The following is a 19817-nucleotide window of genomic DNA, read 5'->3' as shown; positions in this document are numbered from 1 at the left end:
TGTGAGGGGCCTGGGAACAGAGGCTGAAGTGGGGCACCCCATGCAGTGAGGCTGCCCCGATTTCTCTGAATTATTTTTGTTTCCCAGAAACCAGGAAGGCTGGGGCATCTTGCCTGAGGCGGGCACCTGAGGGGCTCATTAAGGCATGAGCTCCTCAGGGAGGGATCCGGGGGAGCCACGCGCATGATGTAATCCAGAAAAAACATCGGGAGGAGGGGGAGGCCAGGGCACCAGTATCCCTAGCCCAGCCCAGCCCCAGACCTGGACCACTGGTCTTCTCTCAAGACCCCGGTTTCAGGAGGGAGGGGAGACAGCGCACGTGCCTGTGGCCCCTCTCAAAAGGCCACAGCCCTGGAGGAAGATCAAAGAAGGCAGCATTTATGGCCTGATCGCCCTGGGGAGTGTCAGGGAGGGAGGAAGACAGAGGGTAATGTTTAACCATGAATGGCTCTGCAAAGCCGGCAGGGCAGGCTTCGGGGGGTGGCCAGTCCAACCTCTCACTTAGAAGGTGAGGAACTGATGACGAGGTCTCCTGGAGGAAGGGGGTGGAGCTGAGGGAAGACACACCTCCCTCCCCTGAGCCTTCAGTCTTTCTCCAGCCCCAGCCTGGAAGGGCCTGGTCCATTAGTCCCAAGCCTACAGCCCTGACGGGTGAAGGTACCCAGGCCTCCCCAAACCAGAGCTGCAGCGTGAGCCCCTGGGCAGCAGGACCACTGGCTGTCTTACTCTCTGAAGCATCTTCAGGGCCTCACACTCCTAACTTCCATGTAAGAAGTGCTCCATTAATGAATCCATGGGTGAAGTCCTGCAGGTAGACTGCCACCCGGGAACCCCGAGAACTTCCTGGAAGATTAAAGAACTTCTGCTTTGGAGTTCCCGTCGTGGCGCAGTGGTTAACGAATCCAACTAGGAACCATGAGGTTGCGGGTTCGGTCCCTGCCCTTGCTCAGTGGGTTGACGATCCGGCATTGCCGTGAGCTGTGGTGTAGGTTGCAGACGCGGCTCGGATCCCGCGTTGCTGTGGCTCTGGCATAGGCTGGTGGCTACAGCTCCAATTAGACCCCTAGCCTGGGAACCTCCATATGCCGCAGAAGTGGCCCAAAGAAATAGCAAAAAGACAAAAAAAAAAAAAAGAACTTCTGCTTTACTCATTCTCCCAGGACCTTCCCCAGGCTCCTGGGGGACTCTCATTTTACCAGTGGGGAAACTGAGGCACGGGGAACGGACAGTCGCACAACTGGTTTGGGGAGAGGCCAGGATGCACGGATATCCTGTCCCAGTTCCTTCCCATACCTCCTGGGGTTGGAGAGATGCCAGGGGTCTCCAGGAGCACAGGGAGGAGGGCCCCTCTTTCTAGGTCCCCCACATGTGCAGCCCTCATTGGAGGCCTGGCCGTCTCGGGACACCTTGAAGAAGTGTCAGATGATGGATGCCAGAGAAAGAGGTCAGGTGCCTGCTGCTGGGGCTAAGACTGTCCATCACCTCCAACTGGGAGGGGTTCACTACCTAATGGGGTGTGGGACGCAGGCCCAGCTCACCGAGTGGCAGGGGAGGACAGGAGGGTGACAGCCTGCCTCAGTGAGGGCATACGTGGCACTTCCCATGGGGGGAAATCAGAGAAGGCTTCCCAGAGAAGGAGCTCTTTGGGGAGGACATGGAAGAATGGGGGGGAGGGGCTTGATTCCAGGGCCTGGAACTTGAGCTTGAGCAAGTCCTGTAACTAAGCTCTTTATGCCTCACTGTAAAAGGGGAGTAAGTGAGTATTTAATGAATATATGTAAAGGCTTAGAACTGTGCCTGGCACACAGTAAGTCACATAAACATCTGTTACACTTTTAGCAAATGCACTTCATAAGTAACGGGTGAATTTTTTGTTCACATACAGCAAACTCGGATTTTTACTCTTCTTATTATCATCATCTGTATTTATTCTAGGAAAAAATGGCAGAGTGCAAGAAGAGGAATGAGCATTTTTTTCTAATGAAATACATTTAATGGGAAGAGGATTGGGAGTTCCCGTCATGACTCAGCAGTTAACGAATCCGACTAGGAACCATGAGGATGTGGGTTCTATCTCTGGCCTTGCTCAGTGGGTTAAGGATCCGGCATTGCCATGAGCTGTGGTGTAGGTTGAAGGCATGGCTCAGATCTTGTGTTGCTGTGGCTCTGACTTGGGCCGGTGGCTACACCTCCGATTCAACCCCTAACCTGGGAAACTTCCATATGCCGAGGGTGCAGCCCTAAAAGGACAAAAGACAAAAAAAAAAAAAGGCAACAACAAAAAAAGAGAGGATCGGATTTCCCACTGTGGAGCAGTGAGTTAAGGATCTGGCATTGGCGCACCTATGGCATATGTCGAAGCTGTGCTTGGAATCAAAACCTGGCCCAGGAACTTCCATATGCTGCGGGTGCAGCCGAAAAAAAGAAAGAAAGAAAAAAAGAAAAGAGGGTTAATGATTGTGTCCATGCGTAAGAAGCAGCACTTAATATTTGATGAAAACTGCTCAAAATGTCTCATGCTTACAAAGGAGTCTCAATAAGAGATGGGAAATTAGGGTTCTTTAGATTCTTTTTTTGTTGTTGTTGTTGTTGTTGCTATTTCTTGGGGCGCTCCCGCGGCATATGGAGGTTCCCAGGCTAGGGGTTGAATCGGAGCTGTAGCCACCGGCCTACACCAGAGCCACAGCAACGCAGGATCCGAGCCGCGTCTGCAACCTACACCACAGCTCACGGCAACGCCGGATCTTTAACCCACTGAGCAAGGGCAGGGACCGAACCCGCAACCTCATGGTTCCTCGTTGGATTCGTTAACCACTGCGCCACGACGGGAACTCCATAGATTCTTAGTTTTATAAATGATCTAAGTTTAGGTTACTAACAGGTCTAGAGCATACCAGCTTCAGGCACAGCTGGATCATGATGCCCAAACAGTGTCATCAGGAGTCTCCCCCTGCTGACTACACTCTCATGGTGGTAAGATGCCACCAGAAATACCAGCTTTGCTGCCCAAGAGGGGGCAATCCCTCCACTTCCTGCCACTTTCCCGATAATTCCAACAAAGACCTCAGTCCTGGCTCTGCTTGCTCTGCCTTGAGTCACGTGGCTATTCCTGACATCAGTCACTGTGGCCGGGAAATAGGTAAGGCTGGGGTCCTTTAAGAACTATGGGTAAGGGAGGGAAAACTTCCAGGGGGCATTGGGATGCTGTTGGCAGGAGAAAGGAGCACAGATGCTGGGCTGATGCCACCACCTTGGCTCAGATTCAGAGCTGAGGAAGCTGCAGTTCAGCTGTACAACCCTTGGCCAGGTCACAGGTGAGGTGGAACCGATGCCCTACGTGTCTCTGACACCAAGCCTGGCACGCTCTTTGCTTCATGAGTGGGCAAGCAAAGGCTTACTAAGGAGACAAGTCCAGCTGAGCTGAACACTCGGCAAGGACAGGGGCCATGACATCATGGGGACAACCCGGTCTAGGAAGCAAAAGACTGACTCACTTCAGCACAGCATCTGGACCTTGTGGGCTCTCATTAAAGCCAGAATCTGCAATAGCTGGGACTCCCAGGAACTGGGTGACTTCACGGGGGCTCCATGACGCCATTACCGCCCAGTCCTTGGTGGAAACTGGTGGACATTCCCACCCCCTAGTCCGGCCAGGCCACCTGCAACCTCCAAAGTCTTGTGCTGTGGATTCTCCGCTACTCCTCCAACGTATGTATCTTTCTGGGAAGCTGACTCCAACTTCTGGAAGTGGGCAGGGACCATAAATAATAAAGAGCCGAGCACTGAAGAGCCAGCGAGCCTCCCAGGGCTTCGTGGGATGTGACAGTAGTGACTGCAGCTCCTGGATTTTTCTAGGGCGTCTAAGTCCTAGAGAGCCTTGAGTGCAAGTTCCTGCTCTGCCTCTTCCAGCCATGTGACCTTGGACAGGGCCCTCGTTTCCTCTGGGCCTCAGTTTTCTCGTCTGTATAATGGACTGTCTTGATGACCAAAACCCTGGGTGGAAAGCAGTCACCAGCGAGCTCCTTCTTGCCCCAGTGTCCTGGCTGGGCCTCCCTTGTGATGTCACATCTGTCCACTTTGGATGGCAGAGAAGCCCAGGCTGGGCACCCTGCTGGGATCCGAGACACTGGAGAGAAAGGACAGTCACGCCGGCCCTGGAGGGAGCCTTTGCACCCCGCCAACAGCTCTCCCTTCTGATCTTCTATGTCGGTTCCCATAAGGGCTCTGAGAGGCAGGAAGGCCTCCCTTGGAGGCTGGTTTGGGGAAGCGGTCAGCCCCGGTCGTGAGCAGGGCCTGGAGAGCTGGGTGGGGATGGGGGTGAAGCCCAACCCTGCAAGGCCAGTGACTCACAGGCATAGAGAAGGAGTGCTCGCTTTGATTGACCCCGCCCAGAACTTGTGCCAAGGGTGCCAAGAGCCTCGGCGAGGCAGGTGGGCAATCGGTCGTGGTCAGAGGAGTCTAGAGATTGCCGTCCAGCATCCTTGTTTTACAGCTGAGGAAACTGAGGCTCGGCGAGAGGAGGGGACTTGGCCAAGGGCAAGGAGGCAGCAGAGCCGGGCAGACGGGGTTCCACTGCAGCCGAGGTGCACCCTTCCTATCTTACTCCTCCCGGATCCAGCTCCCATCCCAGCTCTGGAGTGGAACGAACGGGGACACATGGCACCCTCAGAACAATGGGGAGCACTCACACCTGTGGCAGAAACCTGCTGTGGGTCAGCAGAGGAAGGACTGCTGACCTACAGTGAAGCATCGGCAAAGATGCAGCCTTCCATGGGTCCTGGCCCAGGGTTCCTGAAGTGCGGAGGGACCACCCCCAACTCCCACCCCCACAAGAAGGCTACGAAGTCATCCCAGGAGATGGAGGTCCCCTGCATCTCGTGTGCTACCAGGTGCAAGGCCTCAGGCAGCCTGTTGCCCTCTCTGGGGCTCAGTTTCCTCATACATAAAACGAAGGAATGTGACAACTGACCTCTGAGGGGCCCCTGCTGGGGCGGAAGGTTGGGACCAGCCTGAGGCCTCCTGTGGGGGTGTGGGGGGGCAGGTAGGGGGTAGGGGTGATGGTGAGGGGGTGGGGGAAACCGCCAAGCCTGGGAGGGGCTGGGAGGGGCAGTGCCATCTGAAAGAATATTCTAGTGAACAAGGAGCTGAGCACTGAACGGAGGGTGGACCAGTGGGCACTTCCCTGACTTCCACTCCAGCCTCGGCTCCCACTCCTGCAGGGGGGTGCCTAGGAGATGCCCTCCTGGGTTTGGGCCCTGTCTGAGCGTTGACCTCTCTGGCATCTCAGAGGAGGGGGTAGGGCCAGACCTGCCTAGGTCTGGGGGCCAAGAAGCCCGGTCAGGGACAAGGCTGATGAGGCTCTGCCTTCTGGCCAGCTGAGCAGCTAGTAAGCTGGTCATGAACCCTCTGCCCCGTTCCTTTTCCTTTTATTGACATAGTTACGGAGCATCTACCACGTGGCAGGCACTGTTCTTTTTTAATTAATTTATTTACTTTAATATTTAAAAAATATTTTTAGGGAGTTCCCGTTGTGGCGCAGTGGTTAACGAATCTGACTAGGAACCATGAGGTTGCGGGTTCGGTCCCTGCCCTTGCTCAGTGGGTTAACGATCCGGCGTTGCCGTGAGCTGTGGTGTAGGTCGCAGGTGTGGCCCTAAAAAGCAAAATATATATATTTTTTAATATATTTATATATATATATATATTCCTTTTTTTTTTTTTTCCGCAGCTGCACCTGTGGCACATGGAAGTTCTCAGGCTAAGGGTCAAATCAGAGCTGCAGCTGAGGCCTAGGCCATAGCCACGGCAACACCAGATCCAAGCCACATCTGCAATCTACACCGCAGCTTGTGGCAATGCTGGGTCCTTAACCCACTGAGCGGGGCCAGGGATTGGATGTGAGGGTGATCTGGCTGTGACATGTCACCCCACTGATCACCAGGATTGAGGCCAAGGATTGAACCTGCATCCTCACAGAGACAACATCCGAATCCTCATGGATACTAGCCGGGTTCTTAACCTGCTAAGCCACAAGGGGAGCACTTTTATATTGTTGTATTTACTGAGCATCTATGATGCAGCAGGCCCTATTCTAGGGGCTGCAAGATCTGCTTTAAAAAAAAAAAATCAGAATTCCCATTGTGGCTCAGCAGTAACGAACCCAACTAGCATCCATGAGGACGTGGGTTCTATCCCTGGCTTCACTCAGTGGGTTAAGGATCCCATATTGCCATGAGCTCTGGTGTAGGTCATAGACGAGGCTCAGATCTGGCACTGCTATGGCTATAGCGTAGACTGGCAGCTGCAGCTATGATTCGACCCCTAGCTTAGGAACTTCCATATGCTGCAGGTGTGGCCCTAAAAAGACAAAAAAATCCAAATCCCTGCCCTTGTGGATGGAGGGGGTGGAGGAGAATAAATGTGATAAATTAAGGGAATTACATAGACTGGTAGAAGGCCTTAAGTGTCATGGAGGAATACAGAGCAAAATAAAGGACTGGGAGAATGAGCAATTTCAAACTTAAATAGGGCAGTCAGGCTGGGCTTCATTGTGACACCTGAACAAAAAAAACTTTTTGAGACCCTGGACGTTTGAGCAAAAAATTGAAAAGAGGGAGGTGACAGGGAGGTATGGGTAAGGGCACTGGCCCCTAATGCACTGGCCAGTTGGAGGATTGGTAAGTGGGGTAGGGACAGGTGATGGGGGCACAGAGCCATGGGGGCCACTGGTGCAAGGCCTGGTTGGCCACCGAAAACTTGTGGGTCTGGCCACCGAAAACCAGGGAGCATCCAGCAGACAGTGGGGGGTTTCGGGCAGAGGACAGGCATGATCTGGGCACAGGTGAAAAAGGTCCCTCTGCCTTGGGGAGGAGGAACAGGGAACCGGTCGGGAGGCTGCTGCAGAAAGCTGGGTGAGCGGGGCCCCTGGCTCATCTGTCCAGGGGAGATAAGAGCCTACCTGCCTCTCAGGTTGCGGAGTGAAGACACAGCAACTACTCCCCTCCCCCAGCCCCATTCACCAGGCCAGGCCTGTGGCAACAAAGAGACAAGAGGCATCCGGGAGAGCCCAGCTCTGGAGGATGCCATGGGCACCGGTCAGGTGGAGATGGACGAGTTGTTGGAAGAGCTCATGTTTTCAAGTCCTTAATACTCTTAAGGTTCTGGAAAGGCCTGAGGATGTCGTATGCCCTGGGGAGGAGATGCCAGGGGTGTAACAGCTCATTTAGGCATCTGGAAGCCAGAGAGGATTCCCCCTCTGCCTCCCACAAGAGGCAGCTGGGCCAGGACCTGCAGTGATGATGCTCAAACACTGCCTTGCCATTTGAGGCCTTCAGCTGTGGCCTGCACGCTGCACACATGCCCTGGGGACAGGGCTGCCCTTAGCCACTTGAGGCCTGTAGGGAGATAGGGGTGGGGGTACTGGAGCAGGCCTGGGTGGCACTGTGGTCTTACAGACAGCTGCCAGTTCAGTGATTATTAGGCTGTACCTTCAGACTTCCAGTTCTTTGTTTCCTAATGAGAAGGACAAAAGCTACACTTGGGTATGCTGCCACCAAGTGCTGGTTGGTGCCTCTGTCATCTGCTGTGGTTCCCAAAATAAAACTTGCATCACAGATGAATCTCATCAGAGAGAAACAGGATCCCTCTTAAAACTGTCCTGAGTTTTCCATGCAGCTCAGTGGGTTAAGGATGTGGCTCGGTTCACTGCTGTGGTGTGGGTTTGATCCCTGGCTCGGGAACTTCTGCATGCCATGGATGTGGCAAAAAAATTATCCAAACTGATTTTAAATAACTTCATAAGAACATTAAAAGAATCAAATAGCGGAGTTCCTGTCGTGGCGCAGTGGTTAACAAATCCGACTAGGAACCATGAGGTTTCGGGTTCAATTCCTGCCCTTGCTCAGTGGGTTAATGATCCGGCGTTGCCGTGAGCTGATGCGGCTCGGATCCAGCGTTGCTGTGGCCCTGGTGTAGGCCAGCGGCTTCAGCTCCGATTCGACCCCTAGCCTGGGAACCTCCATATGCCGTGGGAGCGGCCCAAGAAATGGCAAAAAGACAAAAAAAAAAAAGAATCAAATAGGAAATTCATCTAGAGTGAGCTTAAAAATATTTATATATACAAATATATAAATAAAATACTTAGATCTATTTCTTGCTAATGCTTAAGGAGCGATAATTACACTTTTTTTAATTACTCAATGAATTTCATTACATTTACAGTTGAACAATGATCATCACGACCCAATTTTATAGCAAACCCCTAGCCCATCCCTCCACCCTGCAACCTGTCTCCTGATCAAATTACACTTAAGCAAGGTTTGTTTGCTTTTTTTTTTTTCCTTTTTAGGGCCGCACCCTTGGCATATGGAGGTGCCCAGGCTAGGGGTCCAATCAGAGCTACAGCTGCCAGCCTGCACCGCAACCACAGCAATGCCAGATCCAAGCTGAGTCTGCCACCTACACCACAGTTCACGGCAACACCAGATCCTGAACCCACTGAGCGAGGCCAGGGATGGAACCCGCAACCTCATGGTTCCTAGTCAGATATGTTTCTGTTGTGCCATGACAGGAACTCCCTAAGCAGGGTTTTTTTCCTCTGGCTTTTGTTGGTGGTGGTGTTCATTGTTCAAGAATGACCAATAGTTTCCTTTATGATTATAAAGGTGACACAGGAAGTGGACCATTAGGATCAAAAAAGTTATACCTTAGATGTTCCCTTGTGGTACAGTGGGTTAAGGATCTGGTGTTGCCACAGCTATGGCACATGCTGTAACCGCAGCGAGGGTCTGATGCTTGGCCCAGGAACTTCCACATGCTGTGGGTATGGCCAAAATAAAAACAAAAACAAAAACTTTATACCTCTCAAAATGCCAAATTTTCCTCCTCAGACATTGAGTAAACACACCCTTTTAAAGGGCATCTAGAGGAAGTTCCTGTCGTGGTGGCACAGTGGTTAATGAATCCAACTAGGAACCATGAGGTTTCAGGTTCGATCCCTGGCCTTGCTCAGTGGGTTAAGGATCCGGCATTGCCATGAGCTGTGGTGTAGTTTGCAGATGCGGCTTGGATCCCGTGTTGCTGTGGCTCTGGCACAGGCTGGCAGCTACAGCTCTGATTAGACCCCGAGCCTGGGAACCTCCATATGCCGCAGGAGCAGACCTAGAAAAGACAAAAGGACAAAATAAATAAATAAATAAAAGGCATCTAGAACTCTGTCTTCAAGTTACCATCCACTTACTTAGCCCCAAGAAACTCTTGCTTTAAAGCCAGCTTCACAACTATCAGGATTTGAGTATTTAAATCACATGATTCTTTCTCGTGAATATATGCATATATTCAGCTATATATAACCACAGCTCTAGAGATATTCTCTCCTAGTTTTCTTCCAAAGGTATTCTGCCAAAGATTTTATTTCCTCAAGAGCACGAATTCCTGGAGTTCCTGTTGTGGCTCAGCGGTAACAAATCCAACTAGTGGGTTAAGGATCCAACATTGCCATGAGCTGCGGTGTAAGTCACAGATGTGGCTTGGACCTGGCATGGCTGTGGCTGTGGCATAGGCCAGCAGCTGTAGCTCTGATTCGACCCCTAGCCTGGGAATGTCCATATGCCTCAGGTGCGACGCTAAAAAAAAAAAAAAAAGTGAATGCTTTATAAAATTACACAGAAGTTAGCCATTATCTTCAGCTGGTGCATGACCTTTCCCAAGCATCAGACAGAGCCTACTCTGCTGCCTACTCACATTTGTCCTGTAGTGGCCTGGGAGAAGGGCTCAGAATAAGACAACAGGGCTCAACCTTCTGAGTTTACAATCTGCCTTGTCCCTGGCCTCCACTTCCTCACAATTTCTGGACCTGAGCACTAAGGTAAAGAACCAAGCTCTTGCACAAAGTCAACAACAAAAATATCCAACAACAAATATTTACTGAGCACTTAGTATAAGTCAGGCACTGTGCTAAGCACCACATGAGCCTCAGCTTTCTCATAGGCAAAATGAAAAACTGTGCTTCTCAATAGAGAAACAATGAGCACGAGCATCTTGGGTGGGACAATCCTTTGTGGATATCTGTCCCCTGCCCTCTAAATGACAGGTATGTTATCTTGTAACGGGGACAAATCCAATGATGCCCCCACACATTTCCAAATGGCACCTAAGGGGAAGTTCCACCCTGGATGGAGAATTCCCAGAGTACCCTCCATGACTTCAGAAGCCAAGGAAAGGGGGTAAGCCTTGTAAGTGGCAGGTTTAGGATGATGCCCCGGCCCAAGATAAGCAGGATCTGGACCACGTCTCCGGGAAACAGCGCCTTATATCGGCCCCAGGGTGATGTCAACATCCTTTGGGCTCTCAGGAGTCGGAACTCCAACTCCCTATGCAGCCAAAACACAACCGAGGAACTTGAGGTTTCCGTTCTCTACCATTATCTTTGGGCTTTGGGTCCTGGAAGGAAAAGAATGGCGGTGCTCTCGTCACCCAGTCGCTCGGGATGCGAAGGGTTAACGCAGGTGGCCGCGCAGAAGCCCCCCAGTACCGCTAGAGGGACCATTCTACGCAGCGCCGCCGGGCGGCTTCGCGGTCACGTGGGGCGAGGGCGGGACCAAGCAAGAAGCCAGCCAATAGGCTGTGCTGTCGATGGGCTTGATAGCCAATAGGAGCAGGGAAAGAGGTCCCGGGACTAGGAAGAAACAGCGGCTGGGAGGGGGCTACTGGGACATGGGGCTTCTGACCATTCTGAAGAAGATGAAGCAGAAAGAGCGAGAGCTGCGACTGCTAATGCTGTATCCTCCCCGGCGCCGGAGCCGCGAGGGTAGCGGTGGGGGGGGGGGGGCTCCCACCGGGCGGGCGGTTTCAGGCGCCCCCTGCCGGGCGCGGGATGTGCGGCCGGCTGGCCCGTACCAACTGCCCATTCTGCGTCACGCACGTGGGCCCTACCATCGCTTTTGGCAGGGGGCCGGGAGGAGGCCGTACCACCGGCTCAGGGCGGGGGGGGGGACTTCTTCCCAAGGCCAAAGGTATGGGAGTAAAGGCGCAGCGGCCGGGCCTGATGTCCCAGTGTAGGGGGAGGTGAGGCCCGGAGGTGACTCGAACGCTACCACCCGTCGGTCTGGCCCGTGCGTTGGGTCGCCGTTCTCCCCGGTCCTGACCGCCTCCTCCCCCTGTCAAAGGGTGCCAGGCCCCGGCCGCGCCCTCAAGGTCGGAATCCCGGGGGCGTGTGGGCCCCGCCCTCAGCACTGGGCGCAGGTGGCAGGTGGATATGGACTCTGCGGGTAATTTTGCCGGTGGGTCCAGCGCTTGGTTGCCTCCCGGCCGGTGTCACCACATCGGACAGCTTGTAGGCCCGAGAGCCCTGCTGACCTTCTGAGTCCCACTGGCAGGCATCACTCCTCTTTGCCAGCCCCCTATCTCCGGAGACGCTGTGGTCCAAGATCTGGACCCCCAAGCTCCCCTTAGCAGGGGAGAGAAGACATTTATGTGCGCAAATAACTTGAATCTTCACGTCACGTCTGTTTTGACGAACTCTGAGAAAGGCACAGGGAATTCACTCATCCAGTAGACGTTTTTTGAGCGCCTGCTGTGGACCAGGCACTGTTCTGGGGGCTGGGATAAAACAGCAAAACAAACAAAATACCCGTATCTTTAAGGATGCTCTGTGTAAGGCTGAGGGGAGAAAGATGTTAGCTAACAAAATAGGTAAAATATATAATGTGTGGCGATTAAGGCAGTTTAAATAAGGTAGTCAAAGAGGGCCATACTAAGAAGGTGCTAGTTGAGGAAAGGCAGGGCGGTGAGGGATGCACCACGTAGATGTCTGGGGAAATTGTTTAAGGAAAGGGAACAGCACGTGGAACGGTCTCCAGGGAGGAACTCAGCAGGGGTGTTCAGCGGTGTGGCTGAAAAGAATGAGCCCTGGAAGGTCAGGTCCAATGGAAGAGGCACCTCACCTGGGGCCTTTTGGTTCTGGACTTTTCCTTTAAAAGAAGTGCAGAGAGGGAGTTCCTGTGGTGGCACAGTGGTAAGGAACCCGACTAGTATCCATGAGGACTCAGATTCCATCCCTGACCTCGCTCAGTGAGTTAAGGATCCAGCGTTGCATGAGCTGTGGTGTAGGTCGCAGACGCGGCTCAGATGCTGTGTTGCTGTGGCTGTGGTGTAGGCCGGCAGCTGTAGCTTCACTTTGACCCTTAGCCTGGCAATGTCCATGTGCCACAGATGCAGCCCTAAAAAAGACCAAAAAAAAAAAAAAGTGCAGAGAGGAAGTGAGATGTAAGACTAGTTAGGCCCCTGCCGTAACACAGGTAAGATAGGATGGTAGCTGGGAAGTGGTGAGGTGACAGAAGTTGGGGGGGCATGCTGAGAGTCGGGCCAGCAGGAACTGCTGCTAGATTGGACATGAGTGTGAGAAGAGTCAAGTGTGACTCCTGGGTTTCCTGCCCCATCAGCAGAATGAGGGGCTGCCTGCTGAGATGTTGGAGGGGCTGGGGAACATATTCAGGGGAAGGTGAGAGCTGAGTTTTGGCCGTGTGAGAAGCCTCTGGGACATCCTAGAGATGGCAGCGAGGCAGCTGGACATAGGGACCCATATCCAGGGGAGCAGCTGGGTGGGATGTATGAGCTTGGGAGTCCTCAGTGTAAAGATGGTATTTGAAGCCTGATCCTGGATGAGATCGCCGAGGCAGGGAGTGTGGACAGAGAAGGGGGCCTAGGCCTGCGCAGAGCAGGAGGTCAGGGCGAGGAGGAGGGGAAGGAGGAGGAATGACCGGGGAGATGGGAGAACCAGGCGAGGGGAGGAAGGAACTGGCCACTCCGTCAGCGCTGCTGCTGGAGCAGGAGGAAGAGGGCTGAGGACGGCCCAGCTAGTGAAGAACGATAGGGCCTCTCAGAGCAGTTTCAGGGAAGCAGTGGGAACAGAAATCTCACGGGTTCAAGAAAGAGCATGAGGACTGAAATTGGAGTGGGGAGTATGGACAGCAGCTTTAGGAGATCTGCTATAAAGGGCACGACATAGGAGTTCCCTGGTAGCCCAGCGGTTAAGAACTTGGCGTTGTCACTGCTGTAGCTTGGGTTCCATCCCTGGCTCAGGAACTTCTGCATGTTGCAGGTGCAGCCCTGCCCCCCGCCCCCCAAATGGGGAAGGAAATAAAGGAAAAAGTAAGAAAGGAGGGGTCAAGAGAGGCTGTTTTTCACTTCTTCTAAGTGGGAGAGACACCAGCTTGTCAGCTGAGGGGAATGAGCCTGCAGAGAAGGGACAATGGAAGCTGGTTGGCGTGGGGGGACAATCAGCTGCCAAGGATCAGGGACCCAGGCTGGGTCTCAGGAGAGGTTCTCTCACCGCCCCTCCCAGCTGCAGGGCCCCTTAAATGGTAGAAGGAAAGAGGAGAGGGGTTTTCTCCAGCTGGTGAACTTACCCATTTGTTTGTACACCCAGCACCCAAGGGTTTGGAATATTCCAGAAACAGGAAGGGGAGGGTGGCTGCCTCCAGATCCATGCTTTTGCTATTCCCTCTCCCTAGAATGCTCCTCCCTGAGTCCTTCCAACAGCTGCTCCCTTGGAGTTTGGGCTTCAGCTCAAGATGGTGAGAGAGGCCTGCCCTGGTGTTGAGCTAAAGGAAGCTCCTCGGTGGCCTCTCCGAAAGCCTCTCACTGGGGCCGGCAGTGCCTTGTGTCTCGCTTGCACTCTGCCCAGTGTCTTGCACTGGAGTGTAGACTGGACAGGGTGGGGACTGTGACTCTGCCCTCCCCCCGCCCCCGCACCAGCACCAGAGGTGTTCTGGCACCGAGTAGGTTTGCAGAACAAGCATCGTGGGATGAGTTCAGGAGCCTCTGGTCAGGAGATGATGAGAACATATTTCTTGATACTTTTCACGTGTATCATGCGGCGCTGGCAGGTCCTCCGCTGATTTTGACATGTGGTGGGAAATGATTTGTCCCCCAAGAGGGCACTGCGATGATGTCACCACCCTGCAGAGCCCGGGGACTTCTCCTTAACCTGCTGCGCCCCAGCGGCCTGGACAATGCTGGCAAAACAACCATCCTCAAGAAGTTCAACGGGGAAGACATTGACACCATCTCCCCGACGCTGGGCTTTAACATCAAGACCCTGGAGCACCGAGGGTGAGCGGGGCCCCTGCAGGCGGGCAGGGCGGGCAGGCGGGCGGGCGAGGGGCCAGGCTGACCCTCCAGCCACCCGCTCCCTGTCCAGATTCAAGCTGAACATCTGGGATGTGGGCGGCCAGAAGTCCCTGCGGTCCTACTGGCGGAACTACTTTGAGAGCACGGACGGCCTCATCTGGGTGGTGGACAGCGCCGACCGCCAGCGCATGCAGGACTGTCAGCGGGAGCTCCAGAGCCTGCTGGTGGAGGAGGTGGGCAGGACGCCTGGCCGAGCCCGGGGAGCCGGGCTTCCCCCAGTGACTGGGGCCCAGTACTTTGGGCAGATTCCCTGTGGGGTCCGTAGACCCAGAGCGACACCCAGGGTGGGATCTCTTCCTTCTCTGAGGCCTCACCATGTGTCCAGCACCCTTGGGGAGGCAGAGACAAGCTGTACACGTGGTCCACGGAGGCCCACTGGGCATGGGCGGGACACGCTGGGGACTGAGACACAGGATCACATCCTGCAGTGTCACTGCTTCAACACCCTGAGCTGCAGTTTCTATGCCTTGAATTGGGCTTTAGGGAGGATGACTTGAGGCCAGTGTGTTAAGCTTGGGGAGGCAGTGGAGCCTGGCTCAGGAGTCGGACTCTGCTGTGTGACCTCAAGGTGGGCACGTCTCTGAACCTCCACTGCCTCCTGTCTAAGACAGGCATTATAATGATGGTGATCTTAAAATCTACTGACTGGGCCACATGTTCTTTATTTTTTTTAAATCATTTAGGGGCTTTCGGAGTTCCTGTTGTGGCGCAGTGGTTAACGAATCTGACTAGCAACCATGAGGTTGCCGGTTCGATCCCTGGCCTCGCTCAGTGGGTTAAGGATTCGACGTTGCCATGAGCTGTGGTGTAGGTCGCAGACGAGGCTCAGATCCTGCGTTGCTGTGGCTCTGGCGTAGGCTGGCGGCTATAGCTCCGATTCGACCCCTAGCCTGGGAACTTCCATATGCCGCGGGAGTGGCCCAAGAAATGGCAAAAAGACAAAACAAACAAAAAAAAGACAATAATTTAGGGGCTTTATTTCTTTCTCTTTCTTTTTCTTTTTAGGGCTGCACCTGAGGCATATGGAAGTTCTGCTAGAGGTTGCATCAGAGCGGCAGCTGCTGGCCTACACCACAGCCTCAGCCACGCCAGATCTGAGCTGAGTCTTCAACCTACACCACAGCTTGTGGCAACGCTGAATCCTTAATCCACTGAACAAGGCCAGGGATCAAACCCATGTCCTCATGGATACAAGTTGGGTTCGTTAACCACTGAGCCACAATGGGAACTCCCCAAAATGCTCTTCTTTAAATAAGATTTTAGATATACAGAAAAGTTGTAAAGATAGTGAAGAGACACCCCATATATTCTTCAGTCAGCTCCCCTTCATTTACCATGGAATTTAACATCTTCCGTGACCGCCATGCCTTTGTCAAAACTAAGAAATTAGGCGTTCCTGTCGTGGTGCAACGGAAACGAAAATCTGACTAGGAACCGTGAGGTTGCAGGTTTGATCCCTGGCCTCACTCAGTGGGTTTAGGCTCTGGCGTTGCCGTGAGCTGTGGTGTAGGTCACAGACGCAGCTCGGATCTGGCGTTGCTGTGGATGTGGTGTAGGCAGGCGGCTACAGCTCCAGTTAGATCCCCTAGCCTGGGAACCTCCATATGCCACGGGTACGGCCCTAAAAAGACCAAAAAAAAAAAAAAAAAAGCAACAACAAACAAAATCTAAGAAATTAACATTGGTAAGTTACTATTAACTGAATTCTAGGTTTTATTAGGATTTCACCAGTTTTCCCACTAATGTCCTTTCTCTGTTTCAGGTTTGATCCAGTTTCCTACACTGCATTTAGTTAAAAACCAGGACACTTTTAAGAGTACATGAGAGAGCTGTCAGTAGTCATGCAGGGACCCCAGGCCTAAACGGGTGTTGAGCAGGTCCAGTGAGATCCTGGCTGTCCAATGCTCAAGGACCCTGAGGCCCTTTTTCTTTCCTTTTCTTTTCTTTTTTTTTTTTTCTTCTGGCTACACCTGCAGCATATGGAAGTTCCTAGGCTAGGGGTCGAATCAGAGTTGCAGTTGCCAGCCTACGCCACAGAGGATCCAAGCCGCCTTCTCGACCGATGCCACAGCTTGCAGCAACCCCAGATCCTTCACCCACTGCGGGAGGCCAGGGATCGAATGCACATCCTCATGGATCCTAGTCGGGTTCTTAACCCACTGAGCCACAATGGCAATTCCTCGAGGCCCTTTTTAAGGCTATATCCACCACCCACGTGGAGGGACTCCCAGTCCAAACACATATGGAAATAACTGGAATCACAGGCAGAGAGTGAGGCTTGTCAGGGTAATGGGACCGTTTAGAGAGCTGTGTGAACTTGGAAGAGGGAAAGGTCATTTCCAACAGACCCCAGAGCCCCTGGGACAGTCGCATTCTTTGTGCGCCTCAGGTCATCGGAGCGGAGCAGGCTAGACCTGGAGGGCTCTGGAGCGTCTGTCCTTCACCCCCTCCCTGTTCACAGAAGAGGGTCTGAGGCTCGGAGGAGAGCAGTGCCCACTGGGTGGTGACTGGGCTGGAACCAAGGGCCTAGCCCAGCCTGGGGCTCCCTCCACCCCGTGAATGGCTGGACACAAAGGCCATCTCCCCCACCCGCACCCCGCCTGTGTCTTTCCCACCGCTATGGGACCTTGCCCTGGGTGAACAGTGGAGGGGCCAGGCTGCCCTCTGAAGCCCCCCCCCCCACACCCCCCCCTCTATTTCTCTTTCCCCAGCGCCTGGCTGGTGCCACCCTCCTCATCTTTGCCAACAAGCAGGACCTGCCCGGAGCACTGTCCTCTAAGGCAATTCGCGAGGTGAGTGCAGGCCTTGGAGGAAGGAAGGGGCATGCTCTTCCTTGTTAATTTATTTAAGAAGCATTTGCTGGGAGTTCCCTGGCAGCTCAGCAGGTTAAGGATCAAGCGTTGTCACTGATGTGACTCTGGTTATGGGTATGGTGAGGGTGGGTTCGATCCCTGTCCTGGGAACTTCCACATGCCACAGGTGCAGCCAATAAGTAAATAAGTAAATAAATAAATAAGCATGTATCAGCCGTGCCGTGTGGCAGGACCTACTCAGGGTATTGGAGAGTCAGTGATTAGTAAGAGAGTTGAGCCCACAGCCCAGGGGCAGGCAGACCTGGAAATAGATTATTCCACAGGGCAACAGTAGCTTCCACGTGCTAGGCTGTGCATGGATTAACTCATTTAGTTTGCACAGCAACCTCACGAGGTAGGAACTATTGCTATCATTCTACACACCGTGAGGCAGGCTTAGAGAGGTAACTGGCCCAGGGTCACAGGGTAAGCAGACAAGCCAGGATTTAAACACAGGCCTGTGTGACTCCAGATCGTATCTTAACTCTCTCTCTACTTTTTTTAAATGTCTTTGAGTCACTTTTATTTGTTTTTTATTTTTGTCTTTTTTTTTTTGCCATTTCCAGGGCCACACCTGCGGCATATGGAGGTTCCCAGGCTAGGGGTCTAATTGGAGCTGTAGCCGCTGGCCTATGCCAGAACCACAGCAACACAGGATCCAAGCCACCTCTGCAACCTACACCACAGCTCACGGCAATGCCAGATCCTTAACCCACTGAGCAAGGGCAGGGATCGAACCCGCAACCTCATGGCTCCTAGTCGGATTTGTTAACCACTGAGCCACGACGGGAACTCCTATTTGTTTTTTGTTTTTATATTTTGTCTTTTTAGGGCCGCACCCGTGGCATATGGAGTTTTCCCAGGCTAGGGGTCGAATCAGAGCTGTAGCCGCTGGTCTACACCACAGCCACAGCTACTCAGGATCTGAGCCGAGCCTTCGACCTACACCACAGCTCATAGTGACACTAGATCCTTAGCCCACTGAGCGAGGCCAGAGATTGAACCTGCGTCCTCATGGATGCTAGTCATATTCGTTGCCACTGAACCAGGATGGGAACTCTTTTTTTTTTTTTTTTTTTTTTTTTGGCAAAGCTTTATTGGGAAGAGGCTCCCTGGGCAGAGAACAGTAGGGTAAGGGAATTGGATTTGTTCTGCCATGTGGCTCAAAGCCTCAGGTTTTATGGTAATGAGGTTAGTGTCTGGGTTGTCTCTGGCCAGTCATCTTGTTTGACCCATAATTTGGTCTGAGCTGGGGTCCTTTCCTGGTGGCACATGCATCCCTCAGCCAAGATGGATTCCAGCGCCAAGGATCCTGGGAGGTTGGTCACCTCCTTCCTTCTCTCGGCCCCTCCCAAATTCTCCTGGTTAGTTTTTGGCAGCACATGTTCCTTCTTGGGACCTCCCATTGTCAGAGTGCATCTTAACTCTGATTGTGGACTGGAAGACTAGAACGAGAAAGAGTGGGGTTAGAAACTGGGTTCTGCCACTTACTAGCTGTGTGACTTTAGGAGGCTGCTTAACCTCTCTGAAGTTTCCTCCTCAGTAAAATGGCCAATACAATCCCTGGCTCATGGGGCCTTGGGGGGGAATGGGTGAGAGGATACTGTAGGGCCCAGAGCACCACATCGGGAGCCCTTGTTGCCGTGCTGGTGTGGCCGTCGTGTACAGAGAGCTCAGGTACTCTGGGTGGTGGAGCGGAAGCAGGGTGCGGGGGTGTGTGTAACACATCTTCACCAGGGGCCAGGGGAAGCCTCCCACAGCAGGCCCTGGAGGGAGGTGTGGATTTCCCCTGGGCCAGGAGGGGAAAGGGGCTGAGGGGGGTCGGGCCCTGTGGACACCGGGGCCCTCTGTCACCTTCCTCCCTTCTAGGCCCTGGAGCTGGACTCCATCCGCAGCCACCACTGGTGCATCCAGGGCTGCAGTGCCGTCACCGGGGAGAACCTGTTACCTGGCATCGACTGGCTCCTGGATGACATCTCCAGCCGCATCTTCATGGCTGACTGAGCCACTCCAGATGCCCCCTCACCTCACGGTCCAGGCGCCCCCACCAGGCCCTCGCCAGGCACCATCCACAAGGGCATGGGAGTCAGCCAGCCCCACTAACACCCCTACCCCACTCCATAACCTGCTGCTGCTACTGCTGCCCACTGCTGCTCCGGGGCCAGCCGGCTCCCGCCCTGGCTGTCACCCTGGCTCCTAACTTGGCCTGTGGCAGCAGCAACTGTACCAAGAAGAGAGGGCTGGGGCTGGGAGGAGGATGCGTCTGCTGCTGTCGAGGCTGTGGGCCTCGTCATTTGCTCAGCTGTGAGAATAAAGTGTTCCTCGCCCCCATTCCTGGCTGAGTCATTTGTTGATTCAACAACCCTAGAGACTGCCTGGAGCTCATTGGCCAGCAGAGGACAGAAAAGGTAATTGCAGACTGAGGTGAACTCGCTGTATGAAAGGGACTGCAGAGAGTTAGAAAAGTGCAGGACAGGGCTGCTGGGAGACGGGGGAGGGGGGAGCAGGGAGGGGGGGAGGGGGGGGGGGACGGACTCCGATGCCGGAAGGAGGAGCAGGCATCAAGTAGAGCAAGCTAATGAAGAGCAGAGCTGCGAAGGGGCCTTCCCTCAAGCCTCAAGGGCATTTCTGAAGCAGGAACCAGACTGGGAGAGCATGGGAACCAGGGGGACCCCAGGACCCCCATCCGGGTGGCAGAACAGCTGGATGTTTTCACAGGGCCCCCTCCTGTGGTCCTACCAGTGGTGCTTTCTCTGCAGGGTTCCCTTTGAAGAT

At 53.6% G+C, this 19817-nt stretch overlaps 1 protein-coding gene across 1 annotated transcript; it reads left to right on the top strand.

The window, feature by feature from the left end:
- The first annotated feature begins 10428 nt into the window (after positions 1-10428).
- ARL2 (ADP ribosylation factor like GTPase 2) lies at positions 10429-19373 on the top strand. The gene is made up of 5 exons (XM_047775336.1): positions 10429-10778; positions 14002-14112; positions 14201-14363; positions 16902-16982; positions 18912-19373. Exons 1-5 carry the CDS (start codon positions 10633-10635, stop codon positions 19044-19046), a joined length of 636 nt encoding a protein of 211 aa, XP_047631292.1. The 5' UTR covers positions 10429-10632; the 3' UTR covers positions 19047-19373.
- Positions 19374-19817: the final 444 nt, after the last annotated feature.

Source organism: Phacochoerus africanus, chromosome 4, assembly GCF_016906955.1.
Source record: "Phacochoerus africanus isolate WHEZ1 chromosome 4, ROS_Pafr_v1, whole genome shotgun sequence".
Classification (NCBI taxonomy): domain Eukaryota; kingdom Metazoa; phylum Chordata; class Mammalia; order Artiodactyla; family Suidae; genus Phacochoerus; species Phacochoerus africanus.
Note: the sequence above shows the minus strand (reverse complement) of the source record. Positions and strands in the feature narration are given on the sequence as shown.

What these genes read in the sequence shown, in the direction of transcription:
- ARL2 (XM_047775336.1), top strand. Translation starts at nt 10,633, where the DNA reads ATGGGCTTGATAGCCAATAGGAGCAGGGAAAGAGGTCCCGGGACTAGG. An exon ending in GAGCTGCGACTGCTAATGCT is followed by an intron (nt 10,779 to 14,001) that starts GTATCCTCCCCG and finishes GCTGCGCCCCAG; the next exon opens with CGGCCTGGACAATGCTGGCA. An exon ending in CCTCTAAGGCAATTCGCGAG is followed by an intron (nt 16,983 to 18,911) that starts GTGAGTGCAGGC and finishes CCTCCCTTCTAG; the next exon opens with GCCCTGGAGCTGGACTCCAT.